A 15036-nucleotide genomic window follows, 5' to 3' on the forward strand; every position below is an offset into this window, starting at 1 on the left:
GTTTGAAAGCGCTGGCGGAGGAGCCGGGGCTTCCGGAACCGGAGTGGACGAGAGGAGGGGCCCGAGCGGCCCGAGCGGCGCCATGGAGGAGGGGGCGCCGCGGCAGGTGAACGGCGTGGGAGAGTCCGGGCTGCGCGGGCCGAGGGGCGCGGGCCGCCTTGTCCATGGTCTCCGGAGTCCAGAGCTCGGCTCGTGGCCCCGCCCCGCTCCCAACCCTCCAGTGTCGCTAACCGCGACGCCTTCTCAGGGCAGACCCGAGCCCTGGGTTAATTAGCTAATGATCCCTGGGTTCCTCGGAGCCCCTAGTCCGGCCAGCCCAGAGCTTGTCCGAAACTGCAGTGGGCGCTGCCTGGGAGGGCGCCACAGTTCCCTACAATCGGTTCTTCCAGAACTCCAAGGCCCGGGGGAATTATCCGGGAAAGCAAAGAGGGGCCCAGTGGCACTTGGGAAGGTGCCCGGGGGCAAGGAGGTGTGCACGCAGTGGGTAGGGGTCCAGTCTGTGTGCGCTTGTGGGGCGCTCACCCCAGAGCACATGGGGCACATGGGCGATGTGTAAGCCAGAGAGGCGCCCAGCCTGGCCGCGGACTAGAGTCTTTGGGTACACAAGGGTTTCCAGAATGTGTGTGGGGGGGGTCAAGGCTTCTACCCCTAGTTGGCAGTAGGTGTGCTGTGGGCCCAAAGAGCTTAGGGTGTGTGTGTGTGTGTGTGTGTAACTCACTGAGGAGGGAGAAGTGGTATCCTATCCCAGAGCAGCTGTGAGATAGGCTTAGACTAGGACATTTGTTTACCAGATAGGGTCCCAGTTCAGAGCAGAAAGGGGAAAGTGTGTGTGTGTGTGTGTGTGTGTGTGTGTGTTTGTGTGTGTGTGTGTGTTTGTGTGTGTGTGTGTTTGTGTGTGTGTGTCTTCAGGCTTCCAGCCCAGAGCACACCAGCTATGGGGTTCAGGGGTGAGGTGTAGTAGGCAGGGACTCCTCCAGTGTCCCCACCCCATGACTTAGGCAGCCTTCAGGGCTGGGTCTACTCCCTCCCACCCCCTTCCTCCGGAGGTCCTTCTGCCCCTGTTCCAGCCCTAGCCTGTACACATTTTCCAATTTCCTGCAGCCTCCGCCCTGCAGCAAAGGCTGGGTGACTCAGGACCCTGGTGGCTGGTCCCCCAGCTCCAAGAGATCTTTGTTTTCTCAGGCCTTTGGCTTTGGCCCTCTTGCCTGGGGCGGCCAAAGGATTTCCTGAACCTCGCCCTTGCCCTCTGACTGCCTGGCCAGGCGGCCCAGCAGAGACCTGGAGTGGGGGGTGTCTGAGGCTGGGTAGCCACCCTTCCACTGGGCTCAGGAGATGGAACCAAGAGAGGTGAGACAGGGGTTGCTGCGGAGTCCCTTGGGGACATCATGGGTTACTTTGGGCAAGATCAGCTCTGACACTGGTCTGTTTGCAGCGTTGGCCTCTGGAGAGGGGGTTTTCTTCTTCCTGGCTCCAACCAGGGTGAATAGTGAAGGAGACTTCTGCTTCCTCCTAGAGCTGAGCTGGGAATGGCTGCCTCTGTGGCATCAGGAAAGCAGAGGAACAGACCTTGGCCTCTTGGGCCATTGATTGCTTTCTCCTTGTGACTTTGGGTGAATTCCTTTTTGGCAGTGAGCTTTTTCTGACTCCCAGATTCTACTCTGGTTTCCAGGCTTAGAGAGACCGGGTGGCCAGCAGGGAGAGGCATGGTGGCCTCTTCTCTGTTGCCACTGTAGGCAAGCTGCTTGACCTCTCTGGGTCCATTCCTCATGTGTAAAATGGGAATATTAACCACTCCAAGGCGCTGAGAGTACAGCTCAGGGGTGGAGTGCTTGCCTAACATTCATGAGGTACCAGGTTCCATTGCCAGCACAAAGATAAAATAAAATCTCTGCTCCTACTTGGTGGGTTACCGTGAGTCACAGGAGGCAATGTCTGCAGAGCTCTTAGACTAGAACCTGGTACCTGGTAAGCACTTTATGAGCCTTACTTACTTCCCCTTCCCCTTCTCTAAATGGCAGAGGACAGGGGGAGCTGCACGTGTGGCTGTGATGTTTCTATCCCTGAGCTCAGTGGACAGAGAAACCTCCCAAATGTCCCCCTTGGTGCTATCTACTCCTCTTCCCTGTGTTGGAGGCTGCAGGTCATGACTCCTCTCCACCCTCCTCTAGCCAAGGCCAGGCCAGAGATCCCCAGAGGATGAGAAAGAGGTGATCCGTCGGGCCATCCAGAAGGAGCTGAAAATCAAGGAGGGTATGGAGAATCTGAGGCGTGTGGCCACAGACCGCCGCCATCTGGGCCATGTGCAGCAGCTGCTGCGATCCTCCAACCGCCGTCTGGAGCAGCTGCATGGCCAGCTGCAGGAGCTGCATGCCCGCGTGTTGCTGCCCAGCCCGGCTGGTGAGTGAGGAGTCAATGGACCCCAAGGGACAGGAGGCTCCAGGTCACCCAACTCCTTGCTTTGGCCCTGACCACTGTATCAGATTGCCACGCTTCTCCTAGTGCCATCCCCGGCATGCCCGGGAGGGGAGGGAGGAAAGAGTTGGTCACAGGGATCTTGGCTCTGGTGACGGGTTTGTGTGCCCCACACTCCCTGGACACAGAGCCTGTGGCCTCTGGCCCCCGGCTGCAGGCAGAGCAGTCACGGGCTGGGCACCTGGAGGCCCTGCGGAGGCAGTTGCAGGTGGAACTGAAGGTGAAGCAGGGGGCTGAGAACATGACACACACGTGTGCCAGCGGCACCCCCAAGGTAAGGCCCTTGGGGTCTGATGGGAAGGCATTGTCCCGGCCCCCAATCTGATGGGAGAGGCTTGGCTCTCAGACGCCAGGTCAGGTAGAGATCCAGCCCCTATTCTGACAGGGAAATGCAAGCAGCCTTGGGCCCTGTGAGGGAGATACAGTGTCAGCCCTTAATCTGGTGGTGGGAGTAGAGCTTCAAACCCCAGCTGGTGGGAAGGCCTGGCTCTGACCCACAGGCTAACGGGAAGTTTGAACCCTGCTATGGGGTGTTGTGGGGAGACTCTGGCCCAGCCCTGGTCCAAGGGGCATATGTCACATCCCCATAGGAAAGAAAGCTCCTGGCAGCTGCCCAGCAGATGCTGCAGGATAGCCAGCTGAAGGTGGCCCTGCTGCGGATGAAGATCAGCAGCCTGGAGGCCAACGGATCCTCTGAGTCAGGTGAGGCCTTTGAAGCAGCGAGGGCTGCTTGGGCTGGGCCAGACCTAAGGCCAGTATCCCTTCAGGCCCCGAGCTTCGGGCAGAGGAGCTACAGCATCGGCTGCGCATTGAGTCAGCCGTGGCCGAGGGAGCCAAGAATGTGGTGAAGCTACTTGGTGGCCGCAGGATACAGGACCGCAAAGCCCTGGCTGAGGTCAGGCCATGTCCCTTCCCCTTGTAGCTTGTGCTTGAGGGTCTGCTTATCTCCATTTCACCCTGGGCAGTGGCATGGGGCACCATGGGCTGGCTGCAGGGTGGCAGTGGGAAAAGAGTCGCGTTGTGTCAGACCTCCTGTGGGGGTGTCTTTAGGATGGCAGCTGCCCTCCCTCATGTATCCCATGGCCTGTCCCTGCTTCTGCCCTGGTGTAGGCCCAGCTCCAACTGCAGGAATCCTCCCAGAAGCTGGACCTCCTGCGGCTGGCCTTGGAGAAGCTGCTGGAGGAATTACCTCCTGCCCACCCTCTGCGCAACAGGGTGGCCCAAGAACTGCAGACTTCAGTGCTTGGGAACAGCCAGCCTTCAGGAATGCTTGTGAAGCCCGTCGCCCTGACAGGTAGACAGGAGTCCCACTGACTTCAGAGTTCCCCTTCCCTTTCAGGGAAGACCCTGAAGCACTTTGGGGAAGAGTTCCAGTCCTGACTCCACCACCATTACCTATGCGTCATTGGGCAACTGCTATCCCTTCCCTGAACCTCAGTTTATCAGTCTGTAAAACATGGATGATATTAGCATCCACCCCACAAGGTTACTATGTAAATCCAGTGGCTAGTTGCCTGTCCAGTTGCCTGGCACAGTGAGCAGGGACAATGCCATGCTGCTGTTACATATTTATTTATTTATTTTGCAGTACTGAGGATTCCCAGCCACTCTACCACTGAGGGGTGCTCTCCCACTGAGCCCCATCCCCAGCCCTATTTTGTATTTTATTTAGAGACAGGGTCTCACTGAGTTGCTTAGCATCTCACCATTGCTGAGGCTGGCTTTGAACTCATGATCCTCCTGCCTCAGCCTCCCAAGCTGCTGGGATTATAGGAGTGCGCTACTGTGCCTGGCTTCCGCTATCCTTTGAGACAAAACTCTTAGGTATCCTAAAATAAGCCCATTCAGTCGGCAGAACAGGTTTTGAACCCATTTGGGGAGTGGGGAATGGCTGGAGCTTCCCTTCATCATTCAAATGGAGTAACTAAGGCTCAGGAAGCAAGTGGGACAGGATAGAACACACCAGGCTTCCTGCTCCCTGCCCCAAGCTCTCGTCCCTGCCGTGGCTCACTTGAAGACACAGTGCACTTGATACCCTGAGCACTGGGAGCATCTCATCCCATCCTGTGGCTCCATGCAGCCTGTTTGGGTCTTGCAACTCTGCTGTGTCCCCGCTTCCCCACGTAGGGATGTTCAGAAGGAAGGAGCCTGTGGTTTGCCCCGGGATGGCAGGTGGCTCCTAAGGTCTAATGTGCAGGGGATCTGGGTCAGTCACCTCCTAGAGAGGATGGGATTCCAGGGGATGTTGGTGGTGTCTGACGTGTCTACCCCCATACTTGCCCTCAGGAACACTGCAGGTCCGCCTCCTGGGCTGTAAACAGCTGCTGACCACCGTGCCTGGACGTTCTCCAGTGGCTGTGCTGGCTGGCAGCCCCTCTGAGGGCTGGATCCGAGCCAGAGCCAAGCAGCAGCGTGGTGGAGGCGAACTGGCCAGTGAGTGGGGAGGAGCCCCTGGGCAGGGGCCTCTGCTTGTACTTGTCCTGAGCCCCAGCTCTGGCCCCACAGGGGAGGTGCTGGCTGTGCTGAAGGTGGACAACCGTATTGTGGGCCAGACAAGCTGGGGACAGGTGGCTGAGCACTCCTGGGACCAGACCTTTGTCATCCCCCTGGAGCGAGTAAGGCTGGCCTTTGTGTGGTTGCGGGTGGTTGCAGGCCACAGGGTGGAAGACAGCCCAGACAGGGGCTGCTAGTGTGCTCTGTCCCTTACCTGGCCTCTTCGATGTAGGCCCGTGAGCTGGAGATTGGGGTGCACTGGAAGGACTGGCGGCAGCTGTGTGGTGTGGCCTTCCTGAGGCTGGAGGACTTCCTGGACAATGCCTGTCACCAGCTGTCCCTCAGCCTGGTGCCACAGGGGCAGCTCTTTGCCCAGGTGCTAGTGCTCCCTGCCCTCTGACCTGGCGGGCCCCTGGGCACAGGGCTAGGAGAGCCTGCGAGAGTGAGCTCCCCTGCAGAAGAGTGGAAACCGAGGGCCAGAGAGGAGGCTCCAAGACCAAGGATGCCCAGCCACTCTCTAAGGGAAAGTTTGGAGGCCTGTGTCCCTGTCCTGACTCTGCCCTTCTTCATGTGTGACACTGGTCAAGAACCTCCATTCTCTGAGCCTCCATTTATTCCCTGGCACCAATGAGGACATGGAATCCATTTCTTTGGGTCCTTCTGGCTCTTGTATCCACTGGTGGATACTGGGTGGGAGGATAGGTTGGAATTGGGTCCAAGGTGGAGGAGGGGCCATGGCAGATGGGGTGGGAGGGGACTAGTTTTCAGCCCTGCCCTTGCCCCTGCAGGTGACCTTCTGTGATCCTGTTATTGAGAGAAGGCCCCGTCTGCAGAGACAGAAACGCATTTTCTCTAAACGCAGAGGTGTGTGGGGGCAAGGGTTCTATGCTGGAGGCGGCAGGTCTGGGGCCACTAGGTCCTGAGACCAGATGCTCCTCTCCACAGGCCAGGACTTCCTGAGAGCGTCCCAGATGAATCTCAGCATGGCAGCCTGGGGGCGCTTGGTCATGAACCTGCTGCCCCCCTGTAGCTCACCAAGTACCATCTCCCCACCTAAGGGGTGCCCTCACTCTCCAGCTACACACCATGAACCCTCCAACCCTGCTTCCCCCAGGTGAGGAGCCAGCTCGTGCCAGACTGTACACTTCTTTGCTGTGTCTGACTCTCTTCAGGCTCAGTTTGTGTCTTTACGTCCCTGTTGCTCTCTATTTTTTGCGGGAAGGGGTGTGCCAGGGATTGAACTCAGGGCCACTCAACCACTGAGCTACATCCCAGCCTTATTTTGTATTTTACTTAGAGACAGGGATTCACTGAGTTGCTTAGTGCCTTGCTTTTGCTGAGGCTGGCTTTGAACTCCTGATCCTCCTGCCTCAGCCTCCTGAGCCCGTGGGATTAACGGGCATGTGCCAGTGTACCCAACCGTGTTGCTCACTTTCTGACTCTCTGTCTCTTCACATGGGTATAAGTCTTTCTCATGAATTGCTCCGTCATCTTGGTCTTGATTCTGTGTCTGCTTCCTCCCTACAGCGATTTCCTGCCCAAGAAGACCTCCTTGAGAGAAGAGATGAAGCCCCCACCCAAGCCCCCACGCCTCTACCTGGCCCAGGAACCAAACCTGGAGGAGACTCCAGTGCCGGTCGGCAGGGCTGGTGGAAGGGGCAGCTGGTGGTGTTGGTGGGAGGGTGGCAGGCCAGTGGGGAAGCAGGGAAGGTGTGTCTGAGCTCCCTATGCCCTGCTCTCACAGTGCACCAAACGCCCACACATGGCGCCTAGGACTGGACGCACACCCACCCCTCCAGCCTCACCTGTCAGGTACCCATGGGCTCAGGGTCACCTGGAGATGGTCTCAGCTACCCTGAGTGTGTGTGCAGCCAAGCATCCCTCCCTCCTTGGCTCCTTGGGGGCAGGCCCTGGCTCACGCAGGTTCTTGCTTATTTGCTGAACCGTGTCATTGAGCTCTGGCTGCATGCTTTGCTGCAGGGCTCTCCCGAAAGCACAGAGGTGGGGACAGCTGAGGCTGGGACATGGGTGGTTGGGAGGAGCTTAGCTGGGGTCCCAGCCCTGGTCCTACAGGTTTTGTTGTTTTGTTTTGTTGTTGTTTTGTTTTGTTGTTCATTTTCTTTTTCCGGTGGTGCTAGGGGTGGAACCTGGGCCTTGCACATGGTAGGCAAGCTCTCCCACTGAGCACGCCCCTAGCCTCCTCTGTCTGGTGCCTTTTCTCTCTTGCAGGAAAGCCCCCCGGCTTCAGGATTTCCGCTGCTTGGCTGTGCTGGGCCGGGGACACTTTGGGAAGGTAGTGGGCTGAGGGGGCAGTGGAGCAGGTGGGCAGACCCCAGCACATTAGTGAGGAGATGCTGGGTCCTGGAGGCAGTTCCTGGGGAGGTGGAGTCTCCCCCTGTCCTGCTCACCTGGAACCCAGCCTCTCTCTGGTCCCCAGGTTCTCCTGGTTCAGTTCAAGGGGACAGCGAAATACTATGCCATCAAGGCTCTGAAGAAGCAGGAGGTGCTGAGCCGTGATGAAATCGACAGGTGTGTGGTGGGACCAGTGTGGGCTCCAAGTACCCGGGCATTGGCATTGGAGGTACCCAGGGTGGCTGGCCTGGGTTGTGGGCATCCAGACAGCATTTAAAAGGTCTACTAGACCTGGCACCTGTAGTTGTAAACTATGCTCTTGGGCAGGGCCCCCTTTTCTCTTAGCACCTGTCCTCTTCCATGACATGGGGCCATGATAGTTGTGCAGGCTCAGGACCTTTGTGAGCCCTTGGTCCACAGAAACCATCACACTGCCTGCCTGGCACTTTGTACACCCTGTGGGCAGGGTGCTGGGTGGGTGGCAGGGTAGAGACCCCAGAAGCTGTCTATCCCTCTGAGACCCACGCACTCCCCTGCAGCCTCTACTGTGAGAAGCGGGTCCTGGAGGCCGCAGGCCGCGCGGGGCACCCCTTCTTGCTCTCCCTCGCTGCCTGCTTCCAGACTGCCAGCCACGTCTGCTTTGTGACCGAGTTTGTGCCTGGGGGCGACCTCATGATGCAGATACATGAAGATGTCTTCCCTGAGCCCCAGGCCTGGTGGGTTTTCCTGCCTGCATCTTCTAGCAAACTCTCCCTGGTTCCCTGTCCCTTCATCCCGCTGCTCCCTGGGTACCCATCAGCAGAACAGCATAGAGTCAGACCTGGCTCAACTCCCACGGCATTCATGACCTCTGTTCATGCAGCTGTGGGTTTGTCATCACTCCTTTATAGGAGTGTTGGGGAGATGTCAGTAATGCTTATAAATCGCCTGGCATAGAGACCGGCAGCTGGAATTATTTTTTGCTGTCCAGTGCTGGCGCTGGAGTTAGAAAGGCCTAACTTGGTCTGTTAGTTCTGCCCCTAGCTTTTGACTCTGGGCAGGTCCCTTACTGGAGTCTCAGGTCCTTATTTGAATAAAAGACATGGTGAGCATCCCCCCAGACTTCGGGGAGGGTTCCAGGAAAGTAAGGTATGTGGGGCACTTGGCATAGATCCTGGCACAGTTGAAGACTCCAGGAAGGATAGGTCATTATTGTGCAGCAGCCTTAGCACAGTCTGGGTCCTGTTGTCTGGAGAAGCCCTTCAGCCCAGACATGAGGATCCTCTGTCCCATCTCTCACCCACATCTGAATTCACCTTCCTGGTACCTGGCCTGGGCCTGAGTTCTCCCCCACACCCCCCTCCAGCTTCTACCTGGCCTGTGTGGTCCTGGGGCTGCAGTTCTTACACGAGAAGAGGATAATTTACAGGTACCTTTTTCCCTGGAGGTGCTGAGGGCAGTAAGGGTAGGCAGTAGGATACTACCCCACTCCTGGGCTGCTCTAGGGACCATTGGTGGTCCCTGGGCCTCAGCCTTCTCAGCCTCTTTTGTTTGTCCCCCTGCCCTCAGGGACCTGAAGCTGGATAATCTTCTGCTGGATGCCCAGGGCTTCCTGAAGATCGCAGACTTTGGGTTATGCAAAGAAGGTGGGGCCACCTGTCCAGGTCCACACCCCACTCCTCACCAAGCAGCAGATACCTCCCGTCCAACCCCCAGGCCTTCTGGCGAAGGACTGGGAATGCTGGCCCTTCCTTCCTAGCCTAGACTTGGTCAGAGGAGAATCTGTGCTTAGGGCTGGAGAGGGAGTTGAGTCCTGCCTCTCATGTGACTTTGGCCTGTGGGTTTGGCTGAGACTTAGCTCCCTTATGCAGTCCAATGACCACCTCATGACCATGCCACTTTCGAGTGTGTGGGGCAGGGCTTGTCATGGGCTTGGCTACCTGGGATCTTAAGGTTTGGCATTGATTTTTTTTTTTTTTTTGGTGGTGGTACTAGGGATTGAATTTGAGGGCATTCTACCACAAAGCTACATCCCAGTCCTTTATTTATATTGAGACCGGCCCTCACTAATGTACTGAGAGGCTGGCCTTGAACTTGAGATCTTTCTGCCTCAGGCTCTCAGTAGCTGGGATTATAGGCCTGCGCCACCAGGTCCAGCTGACATTGATTCTTATCACAGAAGTTATAGTGAACAGGTCACACTAAGCAGGCATTGGTATGGATGATGGTCTGCAGGGATCGGCTTTGGGGACCGGACAAGCACCTTCTGTGGCACCCCAGAGTTCCTGGCTCCTGAGGTGCTGACTCAGGAGTCCTACACACGGGCTGTGGACTGGTGGGGGCTGGGAGTGCTGCTCTACGAGATGTTGGTGGGTGAGGTAAGGATGGGTACGGCTGCTGGGGCCTCAGGTAGGGTGGAATGAAGTGGCGCATATACCCACTGAGTCCCATTTCTACAGTGCCCGTTCCCAGGAGACACGGAAGAGGAGGTGTTTGACTGCATCGTCAATTCAGATGCCCCATACCCCCACTTTCTGTCTGTGCAAAGTCTAGAGCTCATTCAGAAGGTAGGCACTGTGGGGTGAGGGCTGGGCCTGACAGCTACTATGGCTTGCGTGCCTCTCGCTACCATGCTCGGGGCCCTGCTCACATGGGTACCTGTGGAGGGCAGAGAGTGCCTAGGTGGAGCACCCTGAGTGCACACCTGCCCTCCTGCCCAGCTCCTCCAGAAGTGCCCAGAGCAGCGCCTGGGGGCAGGCAAGCAGGATGCCGAGGAGATCAAGGTGCAGCCCTTCTTCAGGGTGAGTGGCTTGGACCATAATGGTCTCTGGTGCTTGGTATGGGGGAAACCTGGGGTGACCCCCGGGGACTCTGTTCCCACCTTCTCAGGCACCTCTGCCCTTGTCCCCAGACTACCGACTGGCAGGCCCTGCTCACTCGCACAGTCCAGCCCCCCTTCGTGCCCACGCTTTGCGGCCCAGCAGACCTGCGCTACTTTGAGGGAGAGTTCACAGGGCTGCCACCGGCTCTGACCCCACCTGCCCCTCGAAGGTCCCTTACCACCTGCCAACAGGCTGCCTTCCAGGACTTTGACTTTGTGTCCGAGAGATTCCTGGGGCCCTGAGGGCTCCCCCACACCTTTGCCCATGCCCCTAGACTACTGGAACCCCCACTTGCCCATCTGTGTGCCCACCCAGAGGCCCAGGTTTATAAGCTGTAGGACTCGCGGTGACAGCCAGAGGGCTACTGTGGTGGACTTTGCTCACTGAGCAAAGTGTGTCCTCTGCCCTTCCTCCCATCTCTCTTCTTCCTGGCCAAAACTGGACCAGAGAGGGTACACAGTAAGGAGTGGCTTGATTTGTATTTAATATTTGACTTGCTTTATGGATTATTAAATTTGAAAAACTGTGCCCTGGAGGCAGCCTGGTTTGGGGGTAGGGTGGAGTCTGGGGTGCCTTGGTGCTGGAACCCCAATTAGGTCCTCTTTTCTTTCTTCTTTGGGAAGACAGAACCAGCCACTGTCTTGATGCTCTGCTTTGAGGCCAGGGAGGGTGGGCGGGAGTGAGGAGCTCCAGGCCCTCCAAGGGCTGACTCCAGCTAGGTATGGTTCCTCTGGTTTTCAGGCACAAGGTGGCAGCTCTGCCTCCAGCAAACCTAAACAGCCTGGCTGCTGCCCTCCTCCACTTCCTCCTCAGCCCAGAGGGTCTCCCAGGACCCTGAGGGCCATCCACAGAAGAAATGGGCCAGGTTGCGGGTCAGGCCACGGTTGAAAGGGTTGCTGGTGCGCTGGCGGAGGTAGGCAATACGGTGTGAGGAGATGAACTCCCAGGTGGTGGTGTTGCTGGCCACCAGATAGAGGTGTGAGGCCAGGAGTAGGCCAGCCACCAGTGAGAAGAAGGACAGCAGCAGGAAGGTGGCAAACAGAAGGCCCCTGGACCGCAGCCACAGCCCCCAGGGCTGGAAGAACTGGAGGCCAGACCTGCAGGACAGGGACAGGGACTCAGAGACAGGAGAAGGCAGGGTGCCCCCATCCCTCTCAGCTGGGCCCAGGGAGCCCTGGCTCTACACACCTGTGGATACATGCTGCCCATGCTCCCTCCATGCCCTGGGTGGCAGTGGTACCTACACCTACCATGCCAGGTACAGGCCCCACAGAAGAACCACCAGCTGCAGTGCCAGGTAGGCCACGAAGAGCGGGTGATTGCGTTCCCCCACACAGTTCTCCATCCAGGGACAGTGATGGTCATAGCGGCGGACGCAGCGGCGACAATCACGACAGTGTCGGGCCCGCAGGGGCTGCTGTAGGCACAGAGAGGGATGAAGACCAGGGTCAGGGCCTGAACTTGGTAGGCCAGAGTCCTGGGGCAGAAGGTCCCATGGGGGTCCCTGCATCACCCACCAGCACCAGGCAGTATCTGCAGCGTCGAAGGGCAATCCCCTGTGGAACCATGGCTGTCTGTTCCTCCTTGGGCTCCTGAAAATAAGGGACAGAGAACGAGATAGGGTATCCTTAGGAGGTAGATGACACTGGTAGGCATCTTCCTTGGGGGCCAGCTTACTCTGGTTGTGGAGTTTGGGGCTCATCCCATGTAGGTGGGTAGAGCAGAGCACCCTACACTGAGTAAAGCTATGTGACCTTTGCAAGGTTCATCTCTCTGGGCCTTGGTGATTTCCTTATTGCAAGAAAAGAGTCTAGGGCTGGCAAGACAGTTTACTGAGATGCCCCCACAAAAGCCCATAGAATAAGGCCCGTCATGGAGGCTGTTACTGGGCCTTGGGTCCCTGCTGTCTGGAAGAGGAGTTCAGGCTCCCAGGGGCCCCTGATTACCTGGGGCTGGGGCTGAGTATTCACATAGCCAGGATCCATAAGCGACACAGCCAGGTAGAGCAGCAGGGAGCCCAGCACCAGGAACAGGAAGGTAAGGGGCAGGAGCAGCTCCCCCTGCTCTTCCCATTGCCGCAGCTCTAGAGAGACCAGAGGACAGTGAGGCTGGTCCCCCAGAGCAGAACAGGAAGGGCAGGGCTGGAGGTGAGGAGGATTTCAGGGAGGTGAGAGGGCTGAGGACAGCAGGGTGTGGACAGCTCTGATGCCCTTGGTTATAAAAGGGAGCAGAGAATGAAGGGGGGCTTTTGAGGGACATCCTTTCCTGATGGGGAGACTTGAGCAAATTTTTAGGCTAAAGCGGGTGGGGGCTCACTGTGGCAGATAAAGGTGGTGGGTAGGGGACTCCAGAGGAGAATGATGGGATGCAGGTGGGTGGGTGAATGGGTGCTACTATGGGACTCTGGAGACGGCCCCCTCCCTTACCCGAGTATTCCCTTGCCTGAGATTGGGAAGTCCGAACTGGGATGCCAGTCCGTGAATGTAGGTGATCCTACTAATCTCATGAATAGGGGGATTGGGAGTCAATTCCTTGGAAGGATGGAGTCTGGTCCAGGGTCATGGAGATGGGAGCTCTAGTCGATCCTTTAGTGTTTCTTGGGATGGACAGGGCATCTGGCAGTAATCAGGAAGATGCTGGGATTAATTAAAGATCAACTGGTCATCAGGGGAGAGCAGGTGGCTGGGGGAATGACGGATGGGAGAGGGCCTGGAGCTGGCGGAAACGGGGTGAATCTCGGGCTCTCTGGGGAATAGGTGGGGGACCTGGTGAGACCCAAACGTGCGAGGCACTACACGGGATCGGATGGGTCCGGGTCGCTCGGGGTCCGACTCACCGGTATCGTGCAGGAAAAGCACCAGCGTGATCCCCCAGGTCAGCACGGTGTGGCCGGTTCGCACCAGGACCCCAGGGCTGAGGAGCGCCCAGGGCGCCATCGCCAGGGCCGGGGCCCCACCCGGAAGACGCGCCGGGAGGAACCGGCCCTGGGAGAGGGGCCGCGGTCGCCCTGGGATTGGCGGATCCGGATGGTGGGCAGGGCCGAATTGGCGCAGGGAGGATGCCTATTGGATGACAGCTGCGGCCGAGTGGGCCCTCAAGCCAACAGGTGCCTGAGGAGGCTGAGGGCGGGGCCGGCGCGCGCGCAGCCGGTAACTCCCCCAACTCCAGCCCCCACCAGCCAGGTAACTTTTCAAAGCCGCTGAGCAGGCGCGCGGCTCGAGCCGTTCTCTCGGGCTCCGCCCCCACGGCCTCGCGCATGCGTGCAGATCCCTAAGCGACCCGCAGTTCCAGGACCTTGACATGATTCCAGCGGGCAAAATTGTGCCCATCTCAAAGGTGTGATGGTTAAGACGTCAAAAGAGACAGAGCCTGCCCTACGTTGCTCCGGGACGGCATTCTTACCTCCTTCAGTTCGTTTTCGAATATCGCAAACGTTTGATGGAAAAGTGGAGGTCCTTGGTGCGGATTCTGGCTGAGCGGCCCATCTTTTGGTTAGTGTCAGAAATACTGACACTGCCTCTTCCTCCCTGACTGTTCCCGGGCAAGTGTCCGAACTCCCCTGAGCTGTTTTCTATCTGTATAACGGGGATGATAACAGTACCCCCACCTCCCAAGGTGATTGGAGGATTAAGTACTGGAAGTGCCCTACCTGGCGCTCCTGCTGTTCTAAGCCAGCACCTGCTCCCAGCCCGACTGCTCTCCCTTACAGCCCTGATTCTAGCACACCTCCCACTGATGCCAGCGACCACCTTAAGCCACCCACTCCTGCAGTGCACTCTTCCGACATGTATTGCCTTGGCCAGTTCAACATCTCCCTTTAAAAAAATTTTTTTTTTTTTAAGATGTTGATGGACCTTTATTTTATTCACGTGCTAGGCAAGCGCTCTACCACTGAGCCCCAGCCCCAGCCCTCAACATTCCCTTTTCTATGGAGGAAATGATATCTCAATCCAGCATGGCTCTAGAAGGATTGCCTTTCACTCCATAGCAAGAGCAGGGCATGGGCATGTGACTCAGCAAGGGCAATAATTCCATGAGATCGATTGCTGAAAAAGGGACATTCTTTTGGATTCAAGCATAAATAATAGGATATAAAGGCATCTTTACATGGAAAAATCCTATCTGGCAGGAGCTTATAGGCCAGCTTATAGGGACATGAATATAAGCAGCATTAAAAGAAAGAGTGAGTCTTAGAATGTTTTCCCTCCGGCCCTCTGGATCCAGCTATGCCTGAAGCTGGTATTGTCTCTAAGTTGCCCCTTGCATTCATCAATGAATTTCCCACCTTGACTATCCTGGTCAGTTCAAGTTGGGTGTCTGTCACTTGCAACTCAGTCTTGATTACTGTGATAGGTATGTTACTTAATGTGCCCAGTGGAGAACTCTAGTACATTATCCAATCAACAGATAATTCTCAGGCTTTAATATATATATATATATATATATATATATATATATATATATATATATATATTTAGTTTTAATATATATATATATATATTTAGTTGTTGATGGACTTTATTTTTATGTGGTGCTGAGGATTGAACCCAGTGTGTCACACATGCTAGGTGAGCACACTGCCTCTGAGCCACAACCCCAGCCCCTAGTTCTCAGGCTTTTATGAGTAAGGCATTATGCTGATGACAAGCTGATCAACTAAAGAGTTAGGATTTTTTTAATGTTTATTTTGTTTTTATGTGGTGCTGAGAATCAAACCCAGAGCCTCACACATGCCAGGCAGGCGCTGTACCACTGAGCCATAATCCCCAGCCCCTAGGATAGACTTTGATCAGTGTTATATCATTGCAACATGGAAGGGGACCCAATGTGAACTAACTCAACTTCTATTTGTGTACCC

General features: G+C 56.6%; 2 protein-coding genes across 5 annotated transcripts; one reads left to right on the forward strand and one right to left on the reverse strand.

Moving 5' to 3' along the window:
- Pkn3 (protein kinase N3) lies at window positions 1–10827 on the forward strand. Of its 2 annotated transcripts, none has more exons than XM_026386331.2 (22): window positions 1–106; window positions 2169–2397; window positions 2601–2746; window positions 3063–3174; window positions 3240–3367; window positions 3583–3766; window positions 4759–4905; window positions 4978–5087; window positions 5198–5341; window positions 5754–5829; window positions 5911–6079; window positions 6493–6601; window positions 6710–6777; window positions 7195–7258; window positions 7403–7494; window positions 7857–8033; window positions 8663–8725; window positions 8866–8942; window positions 9532–9674; window positions 9756–9863; window positions 10017–10097; window positions 10208–10827. In XM_026386331.2, exons 1-22 carry the CDS (start codon window positions 83–85, stop codon window positions 10418–10420), a joined length of 2664 nt encoding a protein of 887 aa, XP_026242116.1. In that variant the 5' UTR covers window positions 1–82; the 3' UTR covers window positions 10421–10827. The 2 variants fall into 2 exon arrangements, with proteins under 2 accessions (XP_026242116.1, XP_077653272.1); XM_077797146.1 differs by lacking the exon at window positions 1–106 and adding an exon at window positions 1191–1347.
- A 99-nt stretch (window positions 10828–10926) lies between these two features.
- On the reverse strand, window positions 10927–13175 carry Zdhhc12 (zDHHC palmitoyltransferase 12). 3 transcript variants are annotated; one of them, XM_026386334.2, is made up of 6 exons: window positions 13015–13175; window positions 12125–12261; window positions 11696–11770; window positions 11429–11595; window positions 11343–11356; window positions 10927–11295 (listed from the first exon to the last, which is right to left on the reverse strand). In XM_026386334.2, the coding sequence occupies exons 1-6, from the start codon at window positions 13112–13114 to the stop codon at window positions 10988–10990; spliced, it is 801 nt and encodes a 266-aa protein (XP_026242119.1). In that variant the 5' UTR covers window positions 13115–13175; the 3' UTR covers window positions 10927–10987. The 3 variants fall into 3 exon arrangements, with proteins under 3 accessions (XP_026242119.1, XP_026242118.1, XP_026242120.1); XM_026386333.2 differs by lacking the exon at window positions 11343–11356 and having other exon boundaries at window positions 10927–11275; XM_026386335.2 differs by lacking the exon at window positions 11343–11356 and having other exon boundaries at window positions 10961–11253.
- Between the last annotated feature and the right edge of the window lie 1861 nt (window positions 13176–15036).

Source organism: Urocitellus parryii, chromosome 4 (genome assembly GCF_045843805.1).
Source record: "Urocitellus parryii isolate mUroPar1 chromosome 4, mUroPar1.hap1, whole genome shotgun sequence".
Lineage (NCBI taxonomy): Eukaryota > Metazoa > Chordata > Mammalia > Rodentia > Sciuridae > Urocitellus > Urocitellus parryii.